Source organism: Metopolophium dirhodum, chromosome 4 (assembly GCF_019925205.1).
Source record: "Metopolophium dirhodum isolate CAU chromosome 4, ASM1992520v1, whole genome shotgun sequence".
NCBI lineage: Eukaryota > Metazoa > Arthropoda > Insecta > Hemiptera > Aphididae > Metopolophium > Metopolophium dirhodum.
Window position 1 is genome coordinate 7,899,209 of NC_083563.1, and position 21,082 is coordinate 7,920,290.

Below are 21,082 nucleotides of genomic sequence, written 5' to 3' on the forward strand. Positions count from 1 at the left end.
CTTTTACAAATATCTCGACATATCTATGATAAACTGTGATTGCTAATAGCTATTATTTATCTTGTGTTTGAGTTACTCCTACAATAATATCCAGACTTCTGAAAACTTGTGATACGTATATGAGTACAAGGATTTGTGATCCATTATACTCAATAAATAAAGTATCTTATTTTGAAAGAAAAGTTTTAGATAATATACAGTTTTAATCCGTTAATTTTCCCCCACTGCGATGAAACATGTAAATCGATTTTTCAATCATATTAATTTAAATCAAAGAATTAAAATTGTTTTGTAGTCTTAAAACGTTTATTACATGAATAAATTGCAATGTTTTTCAAGAAAAAATAATTTAAAAAATAAATAGGTACAATTAATGTATTAGACAATAATTACTTTTTTTTAATAATAATAATTACAATCATTTAATTATAGTTTGGTACATTTTAAATTGGTTTTAAGTGAACTGCTATGTTATTTTCCTTTTTAAATAAAGTGATTTAAAATACGAGTTTAGTTATGTTTATATAATATTTACTAATTCATATGAATTTAAAATAATAACTGGGTATACTTACAGAAGAACTATTGGCAAATGATGTATAAATATGTATTACTACCGAGTTAAATAAAAAAAGTAAAGCGTTTAAATTACTTAAATTAGTTTATCTATCAATCACCTAATTTCATCAGATTTTATACTGAGGTTTATTACTATTATAGAACACATAAGTTGTTTTGAATAAATGCATAGAAATAATATGAATTATAGATAAATAGATAATATAAATTAGGTATAATATTATTATACGCATGTATACATAATGATCAAGATATTATTGCGAACACCGTGGGAATTGTGAATTGAATTTATAATTTTTTGGTTATAATAATAATTCACTATTTTTGGTCATATCATAAAGGTACTATAGATCGCAATATAAACTTTTTCATTGACTCAATAAGTTATGATTTAATTCGTGTTAAGCTTGGTGACATATTTTTTATGAAATTGAAATGTGAAAAACGTATTACAGTGTTAATTGATTTGAAGTTGAAGGCACATAACAATTATTTTCTATCCAAAGATTGAATTAAAAATCTTTTTTTTTATCTTTACCTATATATATATATTATATTTATGCAAGTTACTAATAAATTATTGTATACAAACACGGATAATAGACGTGAATAGTAAATATTGACACATAAGTAATTGAATACTACAATTAAGTGTAATTAATTGGTATTATTTTTAATTTTTGGTTTGAGTGTTATTATGTGATGGATTATAGTTAAAAGTCTAATCCTTATGTTTGAATAAACAAGTAGGTAGGTAGGTGCTCTTGAATTTAGTAATTAAACATAAACTTTATCTGAAAAATAATATTGCAATTAATAAAAATATGTAATTTAGTTATATTAGGTAGGTATTATATAGTTCATTGTTAGGATGATCACACTGGGTATGATAAACATTTTGAATTTGATTGAAGGACATACAATTATTTATTATATGTTTTTGCGTAACTTATTTATGAAAACACCTAATAATTTTAAACAATAACCTCAAAAACGTGATATTAATTAAATGGTTAATTTCTTTAATATTATATTTTCGAAGGCCAGAGTGCCAAACAATAGTCAGATTGCCGTATTGACCCACTGATGGTGATTATAATCAAATATCCGCCCACCATTTTTCGAACGTATATGGTATTGTTACTAATTGTGTTCGGGGAACGAGTGAGATGATCAAAATTGTAAAATTAATTCTTAATATATTCTAAATCATAAATCAATAAATTCTATGTCGACATGTTATGCAAAAAAAAATTTGATTTTTAACATTTATTAAGGATTCATAAAAAAATGTACAATACCCACTTTACCTGTCGAATTACCTTTCAATAACGTACGTGCACTGCAGTGTACATGCCAATATAAACGAATACATATTATTACATTGATAGTCGAATCAAATTATGATCCTAGACTGAGCTATAACGATTGCAGGAGCTCACTGCTGTTGTTTGCAAATCAACTTTCACCTATATCGTTTTTTTTTCAATGGCGATAATGACGTAACATAGACGATAAACACACGTATTTGATATACGTTGTTGCGTCTGCTCTAAAATATTGACCCTGTAAATTTAATATTAAATTGCAATGTATTGTTAGAGAGTAAAATTTAAATAAAAATGTCCATACTATATTTTGTACGGACACTTAAGTATATTCACTCTTCCTTTCAAAACTACTTTTACATTATTGAGGTTAAAATTGTGTGTATGCAGAGACGGTATATATACGTTTGGTCTACTTTACAACCATAAATGTATATATGAACCGGAACGAAAATTGATCAAGTAAAAATTGTATGGAATTTGTTTAATTAATCCATCTGTGTACTTTTAATTTAAACACTTTACTTGAAGTATTTTTTTTTATTAAAACTTGAAGTGAAAAAACATACAACTTAAATAAACTTATTCTTTGCTAAAGTTGACGAGCTTAAAACTATTTTAATATATTTAAAATTGCATTGATTATTAAAATGTAAATACGATGAACAAACTATACATAATATCCAACAAAACAATACAATATTAATAAACTTACGAAACTCGCGTTATTGTTCTGATTATTTGTAACGGTTATTGATTTTTCAGATTCGATTTATGTGTTAACAAAATGACAAGTTTCATAAAAATGAATCCATATTCAGAGATCTGGAAGTGTCGTCTAAGATTGAAGAAGTTAGCTGAAGTGGCATCATCGACGTTGACCTGAGATTTACTTACTCAGACTAATATACTGTTTATAATCTATTAAACAATGATATCCGCGCTGCTAACGGCTTTGTCTTTAATGATATTGTCGCTTGCATCAGCGGACGTAAACTTTATGCAATCTTGCGAGTCACCTGCGCAGTGTCGATGCGATGGCCACGAAGCGACAGAAGTGTCCTGTAGAAATTTGGGACTCACCAGAATACCTGACAACATACCCGTTAACATCACTAAGCTGTAAGTAAAATATAAATCTAATCAATAATTATTATTACTGTTATTTCTAAAGACGAATCGGAACGAACAACACGTGGTTGAGCAAACAAAACACGTAGATAGCATTTTAACATAATATGTATTATATTAATAACATAACAGCAATTATTACTATTACATGATAGTGTGATACAATTAGAAATCAAATAAAATACCATATAGTTATATATTACAAACATTTGTTTATTTTCACGTACATTTTTCATTACTATAATTATAATGTTATGTATGTGCGTAATGATACGTGATTCAGAGATAAAACTAGGAAATGGTCAGTGACGACCTTCGTCCACAGAAATGATGACCTATAAAAACTTTCCGAATGAAATTTCTTGTAAATAACTAATATGTTATTTTATAATGAAATATTGAAATGTAAAGTAATATTGAGGGTGTCATTTCAAAATCATATTATATTTGTATAACAATGCACGAATTATACGAATATACGAATTATACGAATTCAATTACAAATCTCATCCAGACTGATCTATATTAGATTATGTTGTTATTGTTGATTATTTTAATAATGGATTACCTTTAATATTATAAATTATTAAACAAAACCTAACCTAACCTAACCTTTAATATTATAAATTATTATCCCTTCGTAAATTTACATCGTCTTTTAAAATATTTACAAGTAAAATTTATGCTAACGTGTACCTAGTATTTAATCTAGCTATGATTAAAATCAATATATATTTCAAAATACAAACCTAGGTAGTTAAAACTGTTTAGTCATCCTACACAAGTGCGAGATATTATGTTGGTTGTGAGACAATGTTACACTACAAAATAGTGTTTTAAAATAATAGTTATAACAACTTAGCGTTATTTTAATTTTGTCTTCAATACATTGAGACTTATAATAATATTTACAAACATCTCTTTATTTAGATCATGATAGCCAGAACACAAAATTTAAACGTTTTCTAATTTTCAAATATTTTAAATGTCTATTTTGATCAGTATTTATTATTAAAATATTTTTATTAAGTAAATTGAAATGTTTTAATATTTTTTTGACTGAAGGTATATGCTTCAAACGTCAATGATTCATCTTCCATGCTATGCTTTCATGATTTATATTTGTCGAATGTCCAAACATATCAAATATCATTATATGACTATTTACATAATCATGATTGATTAATGGCAGAAACAATAACACAAACTATAGGCTTAATAATAACGTGCGTGTGTGTCAAAGGATAGTGACTTTGGCATAAATACAAGTCAAAACTGAATAGAGACTAGAGAGTGAACATTTTGGCAAAATAATTTTTGTATTATACGAGTAGAGAGAATTTAGTTAACTTACTATAAGTATTGAAACTTATAAGTAAAAAAAATTTTTTTTTTAAAGTGATTTTGCTTATTAATTATATTTACAAATTTGTAGGATAAAATTATTTGTATTACTCATAAATATGTTTGGATAGGTTTTTTATTAATAAAAAAAAAATAACAGTAGAGGTACCTAACTCATTAATATAATATTTCACAAATATTATTATTTTGTTTATTTTAAACATAATATTTTACGATTTTTATGTGCAACTAGTGCAAATTCAACGGGACTACTGCTACGTAGTATATTAAAATTCACAATTTCTTTAGTAACAAAACGACAGCGGTCACATCATGTCTATTCACCCTCAATCAGTTTTTTCAGTTCGTTTATTTTTTCAACTCCTAGTTGCTCATTTATCAAAATCATGTCAAGTAAATGCAACATCGGTGAACTGTATTTACAATGTTGTTCATCATTTAAAGCGTCCAGAGAATCACGAACGGTTCTTAGTAGTTTATTTTCAATAAAAATATATCAGTGACAGTAGATACTATCATATTATCAAAGACCATCTAAAAATTGATTGTACAATTAATGTACAAATCACTCTTTAATAATAATAATAATAATAATACAATATTCCAAGTTTATAATATAATAGCTTATAATGTAAAAGCAAATTTATAATGGACGTATTTATTAATAATTAAATATTTAATATGTTTAATGCTTACAGTTCCTGTATGAACTGAGAAAATATGATTGATTTATTGCATAATGTCTAATATTTTTTAATAATGTGATAGAACATTGATTTAATTTACACAATGGACCGTTAGCAGGTCGAAACATTCTATTTTTAATCGCTAAAAAATTAGCATATACTAGTGATTGGTATCCTACATTTTATAGGAATATTGAATCAATATTGAAAGTCTCAAACATTTATTTGTGTACCTACTAGTTATTTACTATTCACAGCTTTTGTAATTACATGTCAACATGAATGAGAGGTTATTTATAATAATTGAGATATTTCTATATTATTTCTTATTTTTTATATTTTATTGAAAATAGTAGCTATTTATAAGAATTTGAATAAAAAGTAAAAATATAATGTAATTTTAATAGTAGTTTAGGTCATACCTGCAGGCCGCTTACATTATTTGTATTGGGTCATAAATGTTCAAATATTTACAAGCATGTTTAAAAAAAATATTAAGTATTAAAAATATTATCTCAAAACCAAATTTATTGAACTTTTAAAAAAGAATCGAAATAATTTCAGTATGTCAAATTAGTTTAAAATAATAATAATAACAATACCTATGCAGTCCGTTGGTTAAATGTATTTTTATAATATTACATTCATTTTTACGATTGAACCAGTGAAGTACAATTCGTATTGGAACCGCTTACGTTTAATGGGTTGGGGGGGGGGGGGGGGTGTGGAGTGGGAGTCTCTGATGACAATAATATTATAATGAGTAAATATACTATTAGAATTATTTTGCGTACTAGAGAGTAGCCAAATATTTGTACACCTTTTATCAGTACCTACATTGTGTTTGGTTGAGTTTTTATTTTTCCACTTGCAGTGCACTATTATTATTGTATCCTACACTTGTTTTTGTTTCGACTTTGTTAATAATGCAATTTAAGAGCACATGCCCCTCCCACAATAGCCTTATATATATACCTATACAGTTTGTAAACTGTTGTTATCGTGTGCGCGCGTTTATTACGTGCATAGAGGTTTTTGGGCAGAAAAAAAAATCGATCGAGCGACCTTTCGATTTAATTAGCAATAAACGCGTCTGCCTGCAGGGAACCCTTAAAATTATTCTGAAACCCCTGAAACAATAAATATCACATGTTCAAGGGTTTTGGAATGTTGTGGAAAGGACCAACGCAGTAGCAGTTGTCAGCATATTATAACCATTATATACCACACCATTGCCACAGACTTGTACATTTAACCGTAACTCTTTGAATAAATTCCGCGGACTTGGCTTAAATGTATTACTATTATTATTTGTCATTATCAGTATTATATTTTTCAATAGTAAACCTATAAATCATTATTAAATACTTCAGGTAATAAACTGTAAAACGAGCCGATACAGGAGTCTGCAGTCAGTGGTCGGAGATCATTATTTTCTCCGCTCAATAGGTAGTTATCTGAAAACCAGACATGGTAGGTAACTATTGGTGTTTCGGCATTCGCACAGTATCGCTCAAGTCTTATGGGCAGAACACTGATGGTCGCTGGTGTGATGTGATAGGTAGGGTACTATAATAGTTTGTTAGAAATTAGAAATTATATTAATATTTGAAAAATTATTCAAAGCATGGCTTGGTTAGTGGTTACATAATAATATATATTATTATATTAACATCATTTGCTGACGTTTCTTTAACATACTCCCGGAGTTATTGCTGATAAGTCTTTCCTTACACTTTATCAGTTTAAAGTGTTTAAACCTTTCAAAACTATTGGGAAAATCGAAAAATTACCTCTCCGAATTGACAACTAGTTAATATTTTTAATTATAACTATTTGAGTCATATAAAAGTGTATAGAAGGTACCTACTTTTTGGAACCTCAATTGATATGAGTATATGACAGTAAAACATATGATAAAAAAAACATTTAAATACTAAATAATTTATAATATTATAATATGAACTTAAACATTTTTCATTTCGCTCATAATTCAAAATCTACATTAATCTTAGAATTAGACGTTTGAAAATATGGAAACACAACACCTATATAAATATATTATACATTTATAATTATATTATGTTCGGAAAACAAAATTAACTATCCAAACAACCATTGCTTTGAACGCGTTACATAATATATTTAACACTATACAAATTGCGCACTTAATATTTGATCATTTTATTTAGAATCGATGCGGGTTAAACTATAGCTAATTCAGCGTGTATTACATTCGTTTTGTAAAAGTCTTAAACCAATACTAAATCGTTTTATTCCAAAAAAAAAGTAATTCTGAGTGGAGATTATACTTTAAAACAAATGTCTTTGATATTTTCCTTTGTTTTCTTTACTTATTAAGATACGACTAAAAAAAACGAAGAATGACATTAAAGAACAAATTAGGTTTAACGACTAATCCGATTAAAGGCTACTTGAAACTTTTGGAAGACGTCATATCCTAGCAAAAGTGTTAAATAAAATATAACCAAAATTCCGACACTTTCCGTCTTTACGCTTAATCTAAAATATGAATGGAAAATGTAGGTACCTACCTAATAATTTGTGCCCATAGTTAGTAATAACGGTGTGTCATTAAATTTAGTAACAATAAATAAATATAGATATCTAATTACTTTTTGAAACAAGTCTTGATTTGTATTTTTAAATTTAGTAATTATATTAATAAACTGTGTAGTGTGCAGGTACCTACCTACCAACCCGTTTCTTACTATAAATCATCCTTTATTAGTTCATGGAATGTAATAAAAAGTATGTAACCGTGGTGTTTATATGATTTTTTTTCCATTTATTATAAACACGTGTTTAAAAAAAAAAAAAATTCAAACTACATTTACTGTTAAAATTAAGACAAAATATGAAATTGTTCGTATTTATAAATAGGACTAGTCAATGGCAGGGTTATTGGCATACAGTATGATAGGTTTTTTAGATTGTGTACAAATGGTAATATTTATATGTTAATAGGTGTATATAATAAGGCTAAAATTAAATTAGTTTGCATATGCTACTAAAATGGGCTAGTAGTTTGCATATAGGTTGTGGAAAATTGTCTTTGATGGATTGCGTTTTTGAATAGTAAGTTATGAATCATATATATATGATTATGTATATATATCATAACTTATGATGCTATCACTGATTATATGTTTACCGTGACTGAATTGGCGCATGAATCATAGGAATTTTGTTCTTGACCGTTTAATTTTTTTCTGTGTTATTTGTTGGCGTCTGTGGAGAATAATTTCATGATCTCAAGGCGACATGTAGGACTTTATTTCCTTTAGTGAATTATTTTTGGTTTGTCTCGGTTTTCGGTACCATACTAATAAATTGTTGCATATTTAAATAGATTTAGTTATTATAATGTCGAAATGGGACGACTGGGACTGGTCGTTACATAATTCTGAATTTAGGTTATTTAGAGCTGATTTTAATTTGTTAATCAACTTGTTCAATATGGCTTTAATTTATTTATTTATATGTTTGGACATTTTAATTAAAATAATATTTAGATTTTTCTTTTTTAAAACAATAGAGTTTATTATTAGAGTAAAATGTTATAAAATACTTTATTTTTTTTAAATTTGATTAAAATTTAAGCTTTGTTATGAGTTAGTACTTACTTAGTTTTCAAATAAATCTATTTATCATATCTATACTAGTTATATCATTAAAGAGCTTCCAACATCGAATTTTTCATACAAAATTTATATTATACCGTTTGAGCACCAACAATATTTGATTTAATTGAAAAATTGTAATTTCAAATTATTTCCTAAAATTATTAAGAGGTATAAAAAACCTACCAATAATTATGTGATGTATTGATATTAATCAAATGTTTGTAACAATAATACTACCTATTTGGTGTTTGTTAATTTTTAAAATGTATATAGTTTTAAAATATTTTGTGTTTTGGATTTTTATGATGTTTTTACAAATTACAACTCTTTAAATATACATAATATATTTCTTCGTCATAAATAATGATGTAGCTCTTTTTCATAATAAGTATACTTGAAGTTCCATACCTGAATAATTATGATGAAGGTACAAAAATGTTTTTCTGAGACATTTATTAAAAAAAGAAAGCAGGCGTATCGAAATATAATTATTAAACTAGTAACATAAGTGATAAGTTGAATATTGATACTTAATGATTTTTATAAAATTAAATGGAATCTAATTGAAAAAAATTAAAACTATACTCAATTAGAAGAGAATTATAATATTATTCTTTTTTAATTTTATAATATATTCGTATACTTGTGCGTGTTAAGTAATTGTTTAAATTTTGATTATGGATACGTATACCTTTTTAATACATTTTGTTTCGTATTAAATCGACTGCGTTATTTGTTTGTTTTAATGAATTAAATCTTCAAGGGCATAGTACCTACAGTATTTTGGTATCTCGTAGTTATAAAATCAATATCTAAAATAGGTACTTTAGAATATAGTAGGTATTGAGTTTCAAATTTGATTCTATATCATAAAAGATGATTAGCCCTAATTGAATTAATTAAACGCGTAGTATAGTTTATAGGGATTAATATAAGGGATTAACTTTCCATAATTGATTATATGTGGGTAATTATAATTTTAAGGTATTAATTATATTATGTCAGATATTAGATATAATGTTAATTAGACTGAAACTGAGAATGTACCTAATATTTAGATAATATTAATGTCGAACAATCCTTGAGAACCGGAAGCGTAGGTACTTTTGAAAAAACCAGAGAATAAACGTGATATCAGAAAATCTGCTACGATATTATGCGGTTCAATGTTTTGTATTTTATACATATAATTACGAATATTTTTTATCTTAATGCTAAACTAAATTTTTTTTCTTACAATCTAAATAACTTGAAGGTATTCAATAAACACAATAAATATTATTATAAAATAAAAACTGAGTAAATTTAAAGTCATTTCTATTCCGTAGATTTGTTTTGATTTTTTTTTTGATTTCTTTATAATGTATTCTGAAGTTGATGCATTGTAACACTTTGTACGTGATATAAGGAAATCGAATCCAGTAAAAATAAGTATATACAATGGGTTGGAAACTTTTCGAATTTTCGATGAGTTCGGCATGAGTTCCTTCAATGTGTTTTGAGAAAACTCCATTTAGGTATTTGGACGACAGGATCACCGGATGTATTAGTTTTTTCATGAACGAACAACATAAAATTTGTGCCAAGAAAATCATAAAAAACCTATCGTTGTGTTTTATTTGGCACTAAAATGCAATTGTAACGCCTCAAGGAGCTCAGACGAGACTCTAAGAATCGAAATGAAAAAAATTGAATTTTTTATGTAAACAGAATATTTTGCGACATTTTGCTGTAGAATCAACATTAAATGAGTTTATTCTTTAAATATGTACTTCAGATAAGAAAACAATGCATTCAAATTTATATAATATATATATTTTTTTATCAGCACAAACTTTTGGCTTGACTATAAATTTCCTTGTTTTTTTTTTTTTTTTTGGCACTCATATGAAGAATTGCGTGAAAGGCACTTGATGATGAAAGCAAAATTCATATTTCCTTCGGGAAAAGTTTTCACGTCGGTCGTAAATAACAATATCCTTTGGGTTTTCCCTAACCACCTATATTTCAGTGTTTAATCGTGATCGTAAACGACAGTCATCGACTTGAGAGTGGTGTACATCGAAATCGGATTTGGGTGGACCTTTTTAACGACGCCGTTAAATGTATACAGTTACTAACCATAAAGCAAAAAGTAAAATAATTGTCCCATGTTATATTTTATGATGTAGTAGTTCGTCAGCACTCGTTTTAAAGATTCGGATAATATTTATTTAAACCACACGAAGGCTACGAATACTTCAAAATGTACGATCATTTTTCTTTAAACTACTAGGTAATAACCAGTAGGTAGGTAGGTAAATATTTTAATATTATGTAATCAATAATAATATTACATGTTCATATTTTTTTGGTATCGATCATAATGCAGCTTTGGCAACTAGGCTGTTATCGCTACATATTGTGCTTTTATGGTTCTACCAGTTAATATTTGAATATTTATTACAAAATTAGTGTAATTATTATTTATTTAATTTTTTTTTTACAACTTAAGACTATATAAAAGGAAACGGCTGAACGCCGAGGAAGGTTAAATATTCTGATGGTAGGTAATAACGTTGATCCAATAAGTTTTGTTGAACACAACACTGACACACTATCTACCTTTCAGCACTCAATTAGAAATGTGACTCAACTATTTCATGTTTTGAATAATAATTATAAGTAGCTAATTGAAACTTAATGATTACAATTTGCAAATATCATATTGATAAAATACATAATATTGAGTATCATAATAATTTCATATTAAGACATTTACTTATACACAATATTATAGGTAGGTAACCTATATCATTATAGGTTCAATTATTTAATTTGTATTTAATCTGTACTTATTTAATTTTTATAATTCACTATGGGAGTATAATCAAAGTTTTTAATTTGTATACCATGATACATATGATATCTTAAACTATATGTATATAGGTATAGTATTACTATTTGGATTGAATATATTACTTTATTTTTTTGACTAGAAGCTATATATATTATATTAATGTTTTTAAAATATAATATAAATACATTGTTTCTAAAAACATTTTTTTTACGATTAATAATTTAAGTTTGGATATTTATTTGATAAACTAAGAAAGTTCTATATTTAAATATGCAGCACCCGAAAGATAATGTTGCCTGTTAATTTTTTGAAATGAAAAAAATAAAATAATAACTGAAGAACGTCTATAATAATATATTTTGAATTGTTTTGAAAATCGTTAATTTAATTTTAATTATTAAATAATTTTCTCGTTGTTGTTTACTTTTTGAATAATTTATAAATATACTTACATTATTTTAGTGTTTGGAATTTTAAATTTACTTGATTGTTATCATGCGAATCACGTATTTTGTAAACTTTGAAAAATAACTCAGTTTATCTTTTTGATAAAAAAAAAAAATAATAATAATAATAATAAATAAATGAAACTAACAATAAATTATGTTTTGAAGTATAGGTCTGAACTATAAAGACTGTCAAAGAGCGTAAATTCTCTCAGAATAATATAAATCGAAATGATACCATACAGGAGCGATGATAAAGAAAACTGTTATGGGGAATAACGAGCAATAATAAATCATTTCACGAAAAACTTGTGTGAGCTCTGTTTTTGGCTACTATTTATCTTGCTCTCAGAGATTCCTTTTCCGTTATGTATTTTTGGGCCGTTTACTATTTTTTTTTCTGCACCGTTGCTTATGACAGACGTCCGGCATCAGAAATACGATATTATGAAAAAAAAATATGACCCTCCTCTTATTGGTTAACGATTTTGTCATGCCAATACCATACGGTGCCAGAGTAGGTAGTATTTTTCATCTATTGAGAAGGTACGCTACGGTATAACATTGATAATGTTTAAAACTTATGTCTATAATACGTTGAATTACATATTTTTCAAGCAAGGTGAAAATCGAGGTTAAAACCACGGAGCTCACACAATGCGGGCCATTAATTATTACAAAGCCAAGGTTTTCTCTACCAAAATTGTTTGGTCCGACACACATACTGTCAACCTCTATTATTACAGTCATAGGTACCTACTGTCTGACTCGATATATTTTCTAAAATGAAACTACGCTTAAGTAAAAATTATGATTTCGTCAGTATAATAATATTATACTTTATTCTATCAAGTATTGATAATAATTATTCGTCTTAAAATATGCTTTATCAATGACGAATGGTCTAGGTTAGCTAAGTGCCTAATAATATAAAATATCAACAGCTATAAACAAAATTTCAAGGAGTCAATAAAAATATATTTCGTTGTACAGAGAAACTTTGACATATTTTGGTAATGATAAATATTTATTGTTATCGTTAAAAACTAAATCATGGAGCCACTGTTTATTAATTTTAAAATGTTTTAAGACGGCATTGCCACCTATATCAATCAACGTCTGGTCTGTATAACATATGCAGCTATGGCAATACAATGATTAGCCAATAAGTAAGTAGCTAGTACATTTATAATATTAATATGACATAGTTAATAATTTGACAGTTTTAGATCCATAGATATTTGTATTTTTATTGGTGTAAGTCAAATTACTCAATTTGTTAGGAAGAAAGTGAGCATTCGTGGATTTCAAGCCCTGTTAATGGAAATTATAATATAAACGCGTAGGTACTAAATTAGTGTTGATACATTTAATCTAAATTTTACTATGATTGAATACGCGATTTTCTTCGTCTTAAATACAATAAGAGATGGACAAATAGAAAAAATACAGCGCTAGTAACCAGTAACCGATAACAAGTATTCAAATTTGATACAATAGTACGACCTGAGTGAATTTTAAATACGCAAATAAAAAGCATAAAGGCATGTGAGATTTCTATTTCTTTATTCAATAATAAACAAATAAATTCCAATATAGTTACTTCAAAGTATATAAAGTCATTATTTATTACGATGCAATAATAAACATCAACATTACTCTTTATGTTATTATGAATTATGATGATTAATTACCGAAATATATTTAGACGTTCTACAACATTTTTAGTTTTTCACATCACTGATCAGTGATTACCTCCTAATAACTACCTATATTTTCATTCAAGTATACAACGTTTGATGAAATTAAGAAATGGCACGAATAATCATTTGTATTGTATAGTGTATATGCATCTTAAAAATTGCCTAAAATTATTCGGAAACGTATACAATATGTCAAGCCATTATTAACAATATCCGAATTATTCAAATATTGTCCATTACCCAAGTGCGTGGATACTTATATTTTAAAGATGATTTGAATGATTGAGAACTACTAGTTTTGGATTTTTCCCAAAATTCTATAAATCATTGATTTAAAAAACGAAATTGAGTATTATTGTTTGTTACAAATGGGTGAGTTTGATCGCATTGTTGAACAATTTTTTTTAACCACACCCTTTAAAATAAATCATTGCAAAACCAACAACTTTATATTTTCTCGGTTAAGAATATAAAATGAAGTGTTTTATGATAGCAGTATATACTTTGTATTCGATAATATATATTGGTCTTCCCTATAGCTTATATTGCTCACAGCTATAGTTAGTGATAACGAATTATCACTTGTTTAGAATAAATTTAATTCAACGATACAACCAGTTTTATGTTTAACTTTAATTGTTTTCCTTTTTTTACATTATTGTGTCTTATGTGAAAAACACTTAAATTTTTTTTTAAGTTTTTCCTTACAAATCGTTTCCATTTTTGTGTAATCATTCTACTACGCAACGATTATACATATACATACATATTTTCTTTTTTTCATATTAAATTAATATTAATTTTGTTTTAAATTATTAATTTTTTATGATTCCCCTCAAGCCATATTGTGTAATAGCTGCATTTAAATTAAATATTGTTAGATTATCTGCAGTGTACACAGTGATAATATGTGCTATTATTTGCATGCTCCGTTGATTTTAATACGTATTATGTTATTTTCTTGTTTAAATAGCCGTATATGGTATGAAATTATTTTTTAAAAATATTTAATAACATTTTATAAAGTTATCAATTGTAAAATGTCATTATACAAATGTAAATAAATTATGTATAAATTTAAAATTATCTTTATTTTACTTTTTCAAAGAATATATTATTATATTATGTCATTTTACGAGAAACGGAAGAAATTACCTACATTTTATAAGGAAAAGTTACTTTTTCAACTACTTTACGGTTAAATAAAATATAACTTTTTTCAAGAAACTTAAAATATTTTTTATTTTGATTAAAGAACGATTTCATTTTAAGATTTACAGTAGTATAAGTAGTTCACTTATTCTAGAAAAACATATTTTATAACTATAGATTGCGTGTCCTGGTAATATTAGAAGATTGCTTATATTTTGAATATGTGTAATGTGTGTACGATGATATTATATGCTTGAACGTTTAATAACTGTAATTATTCATGATTAAGGAAGATAATTATTGATTAATGCCCCCAATGTTTTTATAAGTTGAACTTGTAAATTTAGAGAACATTATATAATCATTTTATTAAAAAAGAAAACTGTGTAAAAGTTTTTAAAATAAGGTATAATAGACACAACAGTTTTTCAGATTTCAACTTTAAATTACATAATATAACTCTATTATGACTCTTTTTTTCTTCAAAATACATTATCATAGAATCAAAATAACTTGAAAGTGTTAAGTATAGGTAGGTATATTATTTTATTGATTTAAAAAATTATCCGTTATAATGTAGTGGAATTAAAAAAGTTTTTAAAAATGTTCCAGTCTACCACTATTTTCCTTCCAAGAAGTGTAGCGTAAAATAAATTCGATTTATTCCCTAATTAATGTTTAATGACTCAGAATTTTTTTTTTTTTTTTATTCAGCTTCATATAATGCAACTATGAGAAGGGGTTTTTCGTATAACGCAATAATGACAATAAATTAATCGGGACGAGAAAAGTTTTTACTCTCAGCAAAATCCGCTTGCAGATTAAATTTCGGCACCAGAGGATGTTGCGGCATTTTTAATTATTACTCTCTCGGTCGCCACTGTGGTCGTTCCCTTGTATATTATCCTGACGTTGGTGTTACGAAGAGAAGGGGACTCGTTATCATAAACAACGGAAACCCTAAAAACCATTGACCCGAGACGTACTGAAATGGGCATTTGGTAATATAATTTTATTGAAGGAAATGTTATACGTGTAGGATTTATCTCAATAATCGTAAGTCATCCTATTATGACTTTTAAGATTTCTTTCTTGCCGTATTTGAATTCACGCATATATTTAAATGTTTGCAAATTCTTTTCTATGGGCAAAAAAGATACCGTAAAATTATTTTTTTCAAATTGTTTTTTTGTTTATTTTTACAGGAATAAAATAATATTTCGGGAACCATTATATAGTAATTTATTATTGAATCTAAGAAAACAATTTAAAAATGTGTATTAAATACGTCAATACATAAATGGCTAAATGTTTACACTATATAATAATATTATGTGCATTAGGCATACAGTGATTTAATATCGTCCTTGTTTTAGAAGTTATATATTTATCATTATAATTATTATTTACAAATCAAAAGTTTTCCTATTTATGACACAAGTGTTATTTTCCAAGAAAAAAATTATACAACTCTTATTATAGTAGTTATGTTCATAGTTTTATTTTATTTATTCATATAAATAACGGATATTTGTTAGATGAACAAAGTTTATCCAATTACAATCAAATTATGGTAAGTCATTGAGACTCTAGCCATAACCAAAGAATCGAACAAAATGTCTTACATCGCAACGATGGCTTAAAGTGTTGAAAATAATATAACAAAGGGTTTGGTATTGATAAAACTGTTAGCCAAGTAGTAATACTGAATAATAGGTACAATGCATGTGTTGAACAATTTGAGTTAATTTCATACATAAAATAAAAATTTAAATATCGAATGAACATTATTTTTTTCGTCAGCACCTTGTTGAATCATGATAATATTATTTTATTTTAACTAGAGCGTTTTTAGAAAATAAAACTTTGCTAATAGTTAAAATAAGTTTAAATTATTAACAAGGTACCTATATAATATTGTTTAAGGAGTAATTGAGTAAAATAGTACTTATATTATTGTGTAGCTCTAACCTAAGAAGTTTGGAATTAAAACTGTTAGTAGTTAGTACCTATATACTTACAGAGTTTTTAGTCATTATATATTGTAGTTACATTTTAATGAACATAACACACGCAAATATAGGTACCTATTATAAATAACTTAAATATCACAATATATTATTATTATTATTATTTGAAAGCAATGAGTTATAATAATATTATTTATTGAACAATATTCTTTAATAAATTAATAGGAAAACATTTTTATCATTTTGGATTTGATACTTAAATTTACTACCTACCTAATTTTTATAATTTATTAATTGTAATTTTCGATTAAAAATATTAACATATAATAGAGTTATTAAAACGCTATTGTACAATTAATATGCGAAATGAGTACGTTTATAATAAATTTGTAAACATGATATAATTTTAATAAAGCACTAAAATAGTTCAAGTATTTTTTCTTTAAAAAGTATAATATTAAATTGTGTAATTGGAACAATTATGTATGTAAAAATGTGTTTTTAAACATTGTATGGAAATGTAAAACTAAATGTAACAAATATTATTGTTCTGTATAATATATTCATGAAATATTTTTTATAATAACGTTTTAGTTATTTTATAGTAATTATTTGATACAAAAAGAAGAATATTATAAGTTATTGCAGATCATTGGTAAATAATTATATTCATAAAAGTTGTCTTAGAATTAACTACGTTCTACTGCAATGAAGTACCTTTATTTATATAATATAATGAATTACTTAATGTGTGCCAAAGACGCCTGACTTCAAACATTTAACTAGAAAATGCTAGAAAAAAAAGCGTGATTTGAAAATATAATTTTTTTTCTAATAATCGGCGATAACCTACGTTTGTTCTCGTTTCCAAAATGTACAAATTATTTCACAATAACATACAATATCGTATGTGCATAAATGTGAATATATAAGTAAAATAATATACGTGTCGTATAACAACCGTAATATATAAGCTCAATTTATCATAAGGTGATCGTGATATTATTATAGAACGATGTTAAATGAATAGGATCATCATATATTATAGCAAACTTATAGTGTTAATAAATAAGGTATCACATTTAGGGATAATTTATTGCTGTTATAATAATATTATTGTAGTATATTTTAATTAGGATTAATACCACGCAGAGTCACAGAGTGGAAAACCTTTTGACCGGTATGTTTAAATTAAAATAGTTTCTTGTACAGAGAACACTGCGCGAATAAAGGGTGATATTGTTTTTCTGAAAACCGCGTCCGTGGAATTTTTTTCGTATTCCGTTTTTTTTTTCTGATTTACAAAAAAAAGCTCACGATTGATAAAAATTTAAAAAAAAAATATACATTTTAATGTCCGTGGCAGTATTCCTTTCCCCGCTGCGCATAAAACATAATACGCCATTTGCATTCCTATTAGGCACCGAAACAATTAAAAAATGAACTCGTTTACTACCCTACAACTACTGTCACCCTTCTCGTCGTATAGTATACTCGCTGAAAATTGAACTGCAGCCATCATAGTCGTACCGTGCGACGTACGTTTTTCGAACGTACGTGAAAGCAGTCAACGGCTGTAGCGGCGCCAGCACGTTTTCGGCTTTTATAAGTGCTGCAATATGGTCGAACGCCGGGGCGGGTGGACGGCGGAAAGTCAGAGGGTAGGGTATATATTATACGGAGGGAGGTTAAACGCTGGAACAATTAGAGAGCTATCGTCACACCGATGAGCGGGCAAGCGAGCGAGTGCTCGGCAGGGTTAGGTGGTGGAGGGATGAAAACGCCGCTAATACCAAAACAGTGCGCGCGTATTGTCGTGCACTTTACGTGTGTACGAGTCTCGAATTCGCGGAGCGCACCCCCTCTGGCAGTGGGTGCACTCACCCCCTCGCAGATTCACGTACATATACACTCAACAGTATCGTCTGTCCGCGTATAGAGGGTACGGGGCGTGGGGTTGTAGGAGGAGAAGGATTTTATAATGGGATCAAAAACGGCTGCGAGTAATTCCGGTTGGCTCGTGGTCTGGAATATTAAATACTTGTTTGCCGCTCGCGTTGTCGCCAATCGCCGTGCCATGCACAGCGTGGTATATAGATGTAGTGTTGCCCTCTTCGTTCCAACGAAACGACCGTATATATTATAATAATAATAATAATAATAATAATATACACATAAACCTAGGCACTGTTTATAACGTAGGTACAATACATACACAATACACATAGTATTATACATATAATAATATAATACATATTATTATAATATCTCTGCGAGGAGGAGAGATGTGTGAAGCGCGCTCGCTCGTCACGTGTGCTTGTTATAGGTATCTATCGTGTTTGCGTGTGACGCCGTCGCCCTCTCCCCCGCGCAGAGATCTCCAACGAAGTCATTCCTTTAAAAATAATATTATATTATATTATCAACCAGCTCGCGCGCGCCACCGCGCCTACGACGATACGAGACGACGCTGAGTATAATATATCACCCACCAGTGACTTTAACTCAGATATGCATATTGCATAATGTTGTTAATATTATATGCGTATACAGCTTATCGTATCCCCGACGGTCCTCTGCAGGTGCACGTCGTCGCCGTCGCGACACTCCCGTATATTATTATGTTTTTGCTGTATATTGTATGATAATAATAATTTTATCGTTCTTAAACACGGCGTACACTATCGCGTAGCGTGGGATATTATTGCGTTCGTTCCACGTCTATAATAATAATAATAATATTATGTAGTATTATGGCGATTTTCGGGAACGGTCGCGTCGTGTGTGGATCGCGCTATGAAATTAAAATCGCGAAATTGCATTTTACGTCGTGCCCAGGCGGAGTGGTCGCGGGCGTGGACGAAACCACCGAGTCGGAAAACATTTAGCCATCTTCTATGCTCCAGTTAAGTCGTTTTAATTGCATTTGCGCGCATTTAGACGAGAGCGACCCCACTGCGACGACGGCGACCGCACAACGCGACTGACATGCCCAAAAAGCACTGTTATATTGTATAATACCGAATATTGTGTATAAGTGTGTAAAGTGGCAGTGTAGTAGTAGTAGTAGTAGTACGACCCTCCCCGTGAATTGTCGTCGTCAAATTGTTTTTGTGTATAAAATAATAATATTATTATTATGTATTACGCGGTGATTTTATGGTATACTGCTCCGTCGTTATTACACGATATTATGATTTCGTTATCGGTCATAGGTACCTATATATTTTATTGTCGTGTTAGATTTGTCCTTTTGTTATGCCGATAAATACGTGGGCATTGACAATAATTAGATATTTTGTTTTAAGTACTCAAATGTGATAGTACCAACAGCTATGCCATAATTATCAAAATATGAAAAATATTACAGGAACAGCTGAGTAATGAATATTATATAAATATTTAAATGGAAAATAAGTAAAGAAACATTGATTGTATAATTTCAAATTAAATTAAACGAAATATTTTTAAGTACATAGGTTAGGTCGATAAGTTATTGACAAATTTTACGTCAAAACTACTATAATGATTATACATTTTTAGATTTAAAGATTAACTAAGCACAAATGGAATTTCACATGAATAGTTATTAAATAATTTGATATTTATATTTAAAATTTACCTATGGCGTTTATTTTTGTAATTAGTTTCTTAAAAAATCTTTAGATTTAGAAAAGATAAATTTGTAAAAAACATTGTACATTAAAAACATCTAACATTAATTTTAATGAGATGGGAGTAAGGACATAAGATAATGGGGAACAAATGAAACAATAACTATTATATTTTAAGATAATATACCTAGTTCGTTTTAAAATTTAAAACAAATAGAATGATATCAATTTCTTTATTCAATTACACGAATACCTAATTAGAAAGTCTTAAGAATATTTTTTTTGTATCACAGAAAAAAAGATTCCATAATATCATGACCTGGTATTAAATATTATAAAGCAAACATATACGTCATAATGGTATATAAAGTCAAGCAATATAATATTTTTTATCATCGTTAAAATTAAATAAACATTATAAACATTTTGGATATAAACCTTGACCCAATGAATGTTGTTTTGAATACAGATGTAAAAAATACAACTCATATTTTTTTGCCTCGCATGATATAAATTTAAAATTTTTATGAAAATGCGTTATTTTATAATATGTTAGGTACGCTGATATCGTATGACGTCGCATTTCGTTACACGAGTCGGTTCGTTAGAACAACGGTATGAC

At 27.6% G+C, this 21,082-nt stretch overlaps 1 protein-coding gene across 1 annotated transcript in view; it reads left to right on the top strand.

Moving 5' to 3' along the window:
- The window catches only part of LOC132942573 (leucine-rich repeat-containing G-protein coupled receptor 5), an 87,442-nt gene that overhangs the window by 1,129 nt on the left and 65,231 nt on the right, over positions 1 to 21,082 (top strand). Inside the window, exon 2 of the mRNA XM_061011115.1 lies at positions 2,673 to 3,029. Coding sequence (XP_060867098.1) covers positions 2,839 to 3,029 — 191 coding nt within the window. The 5' untranslated portion in view covers positions 2,673 to 2,838. The remainder of the gene's footprint in view (positions 1 to 2,672; positions 3,030 to 21,082) is intronic.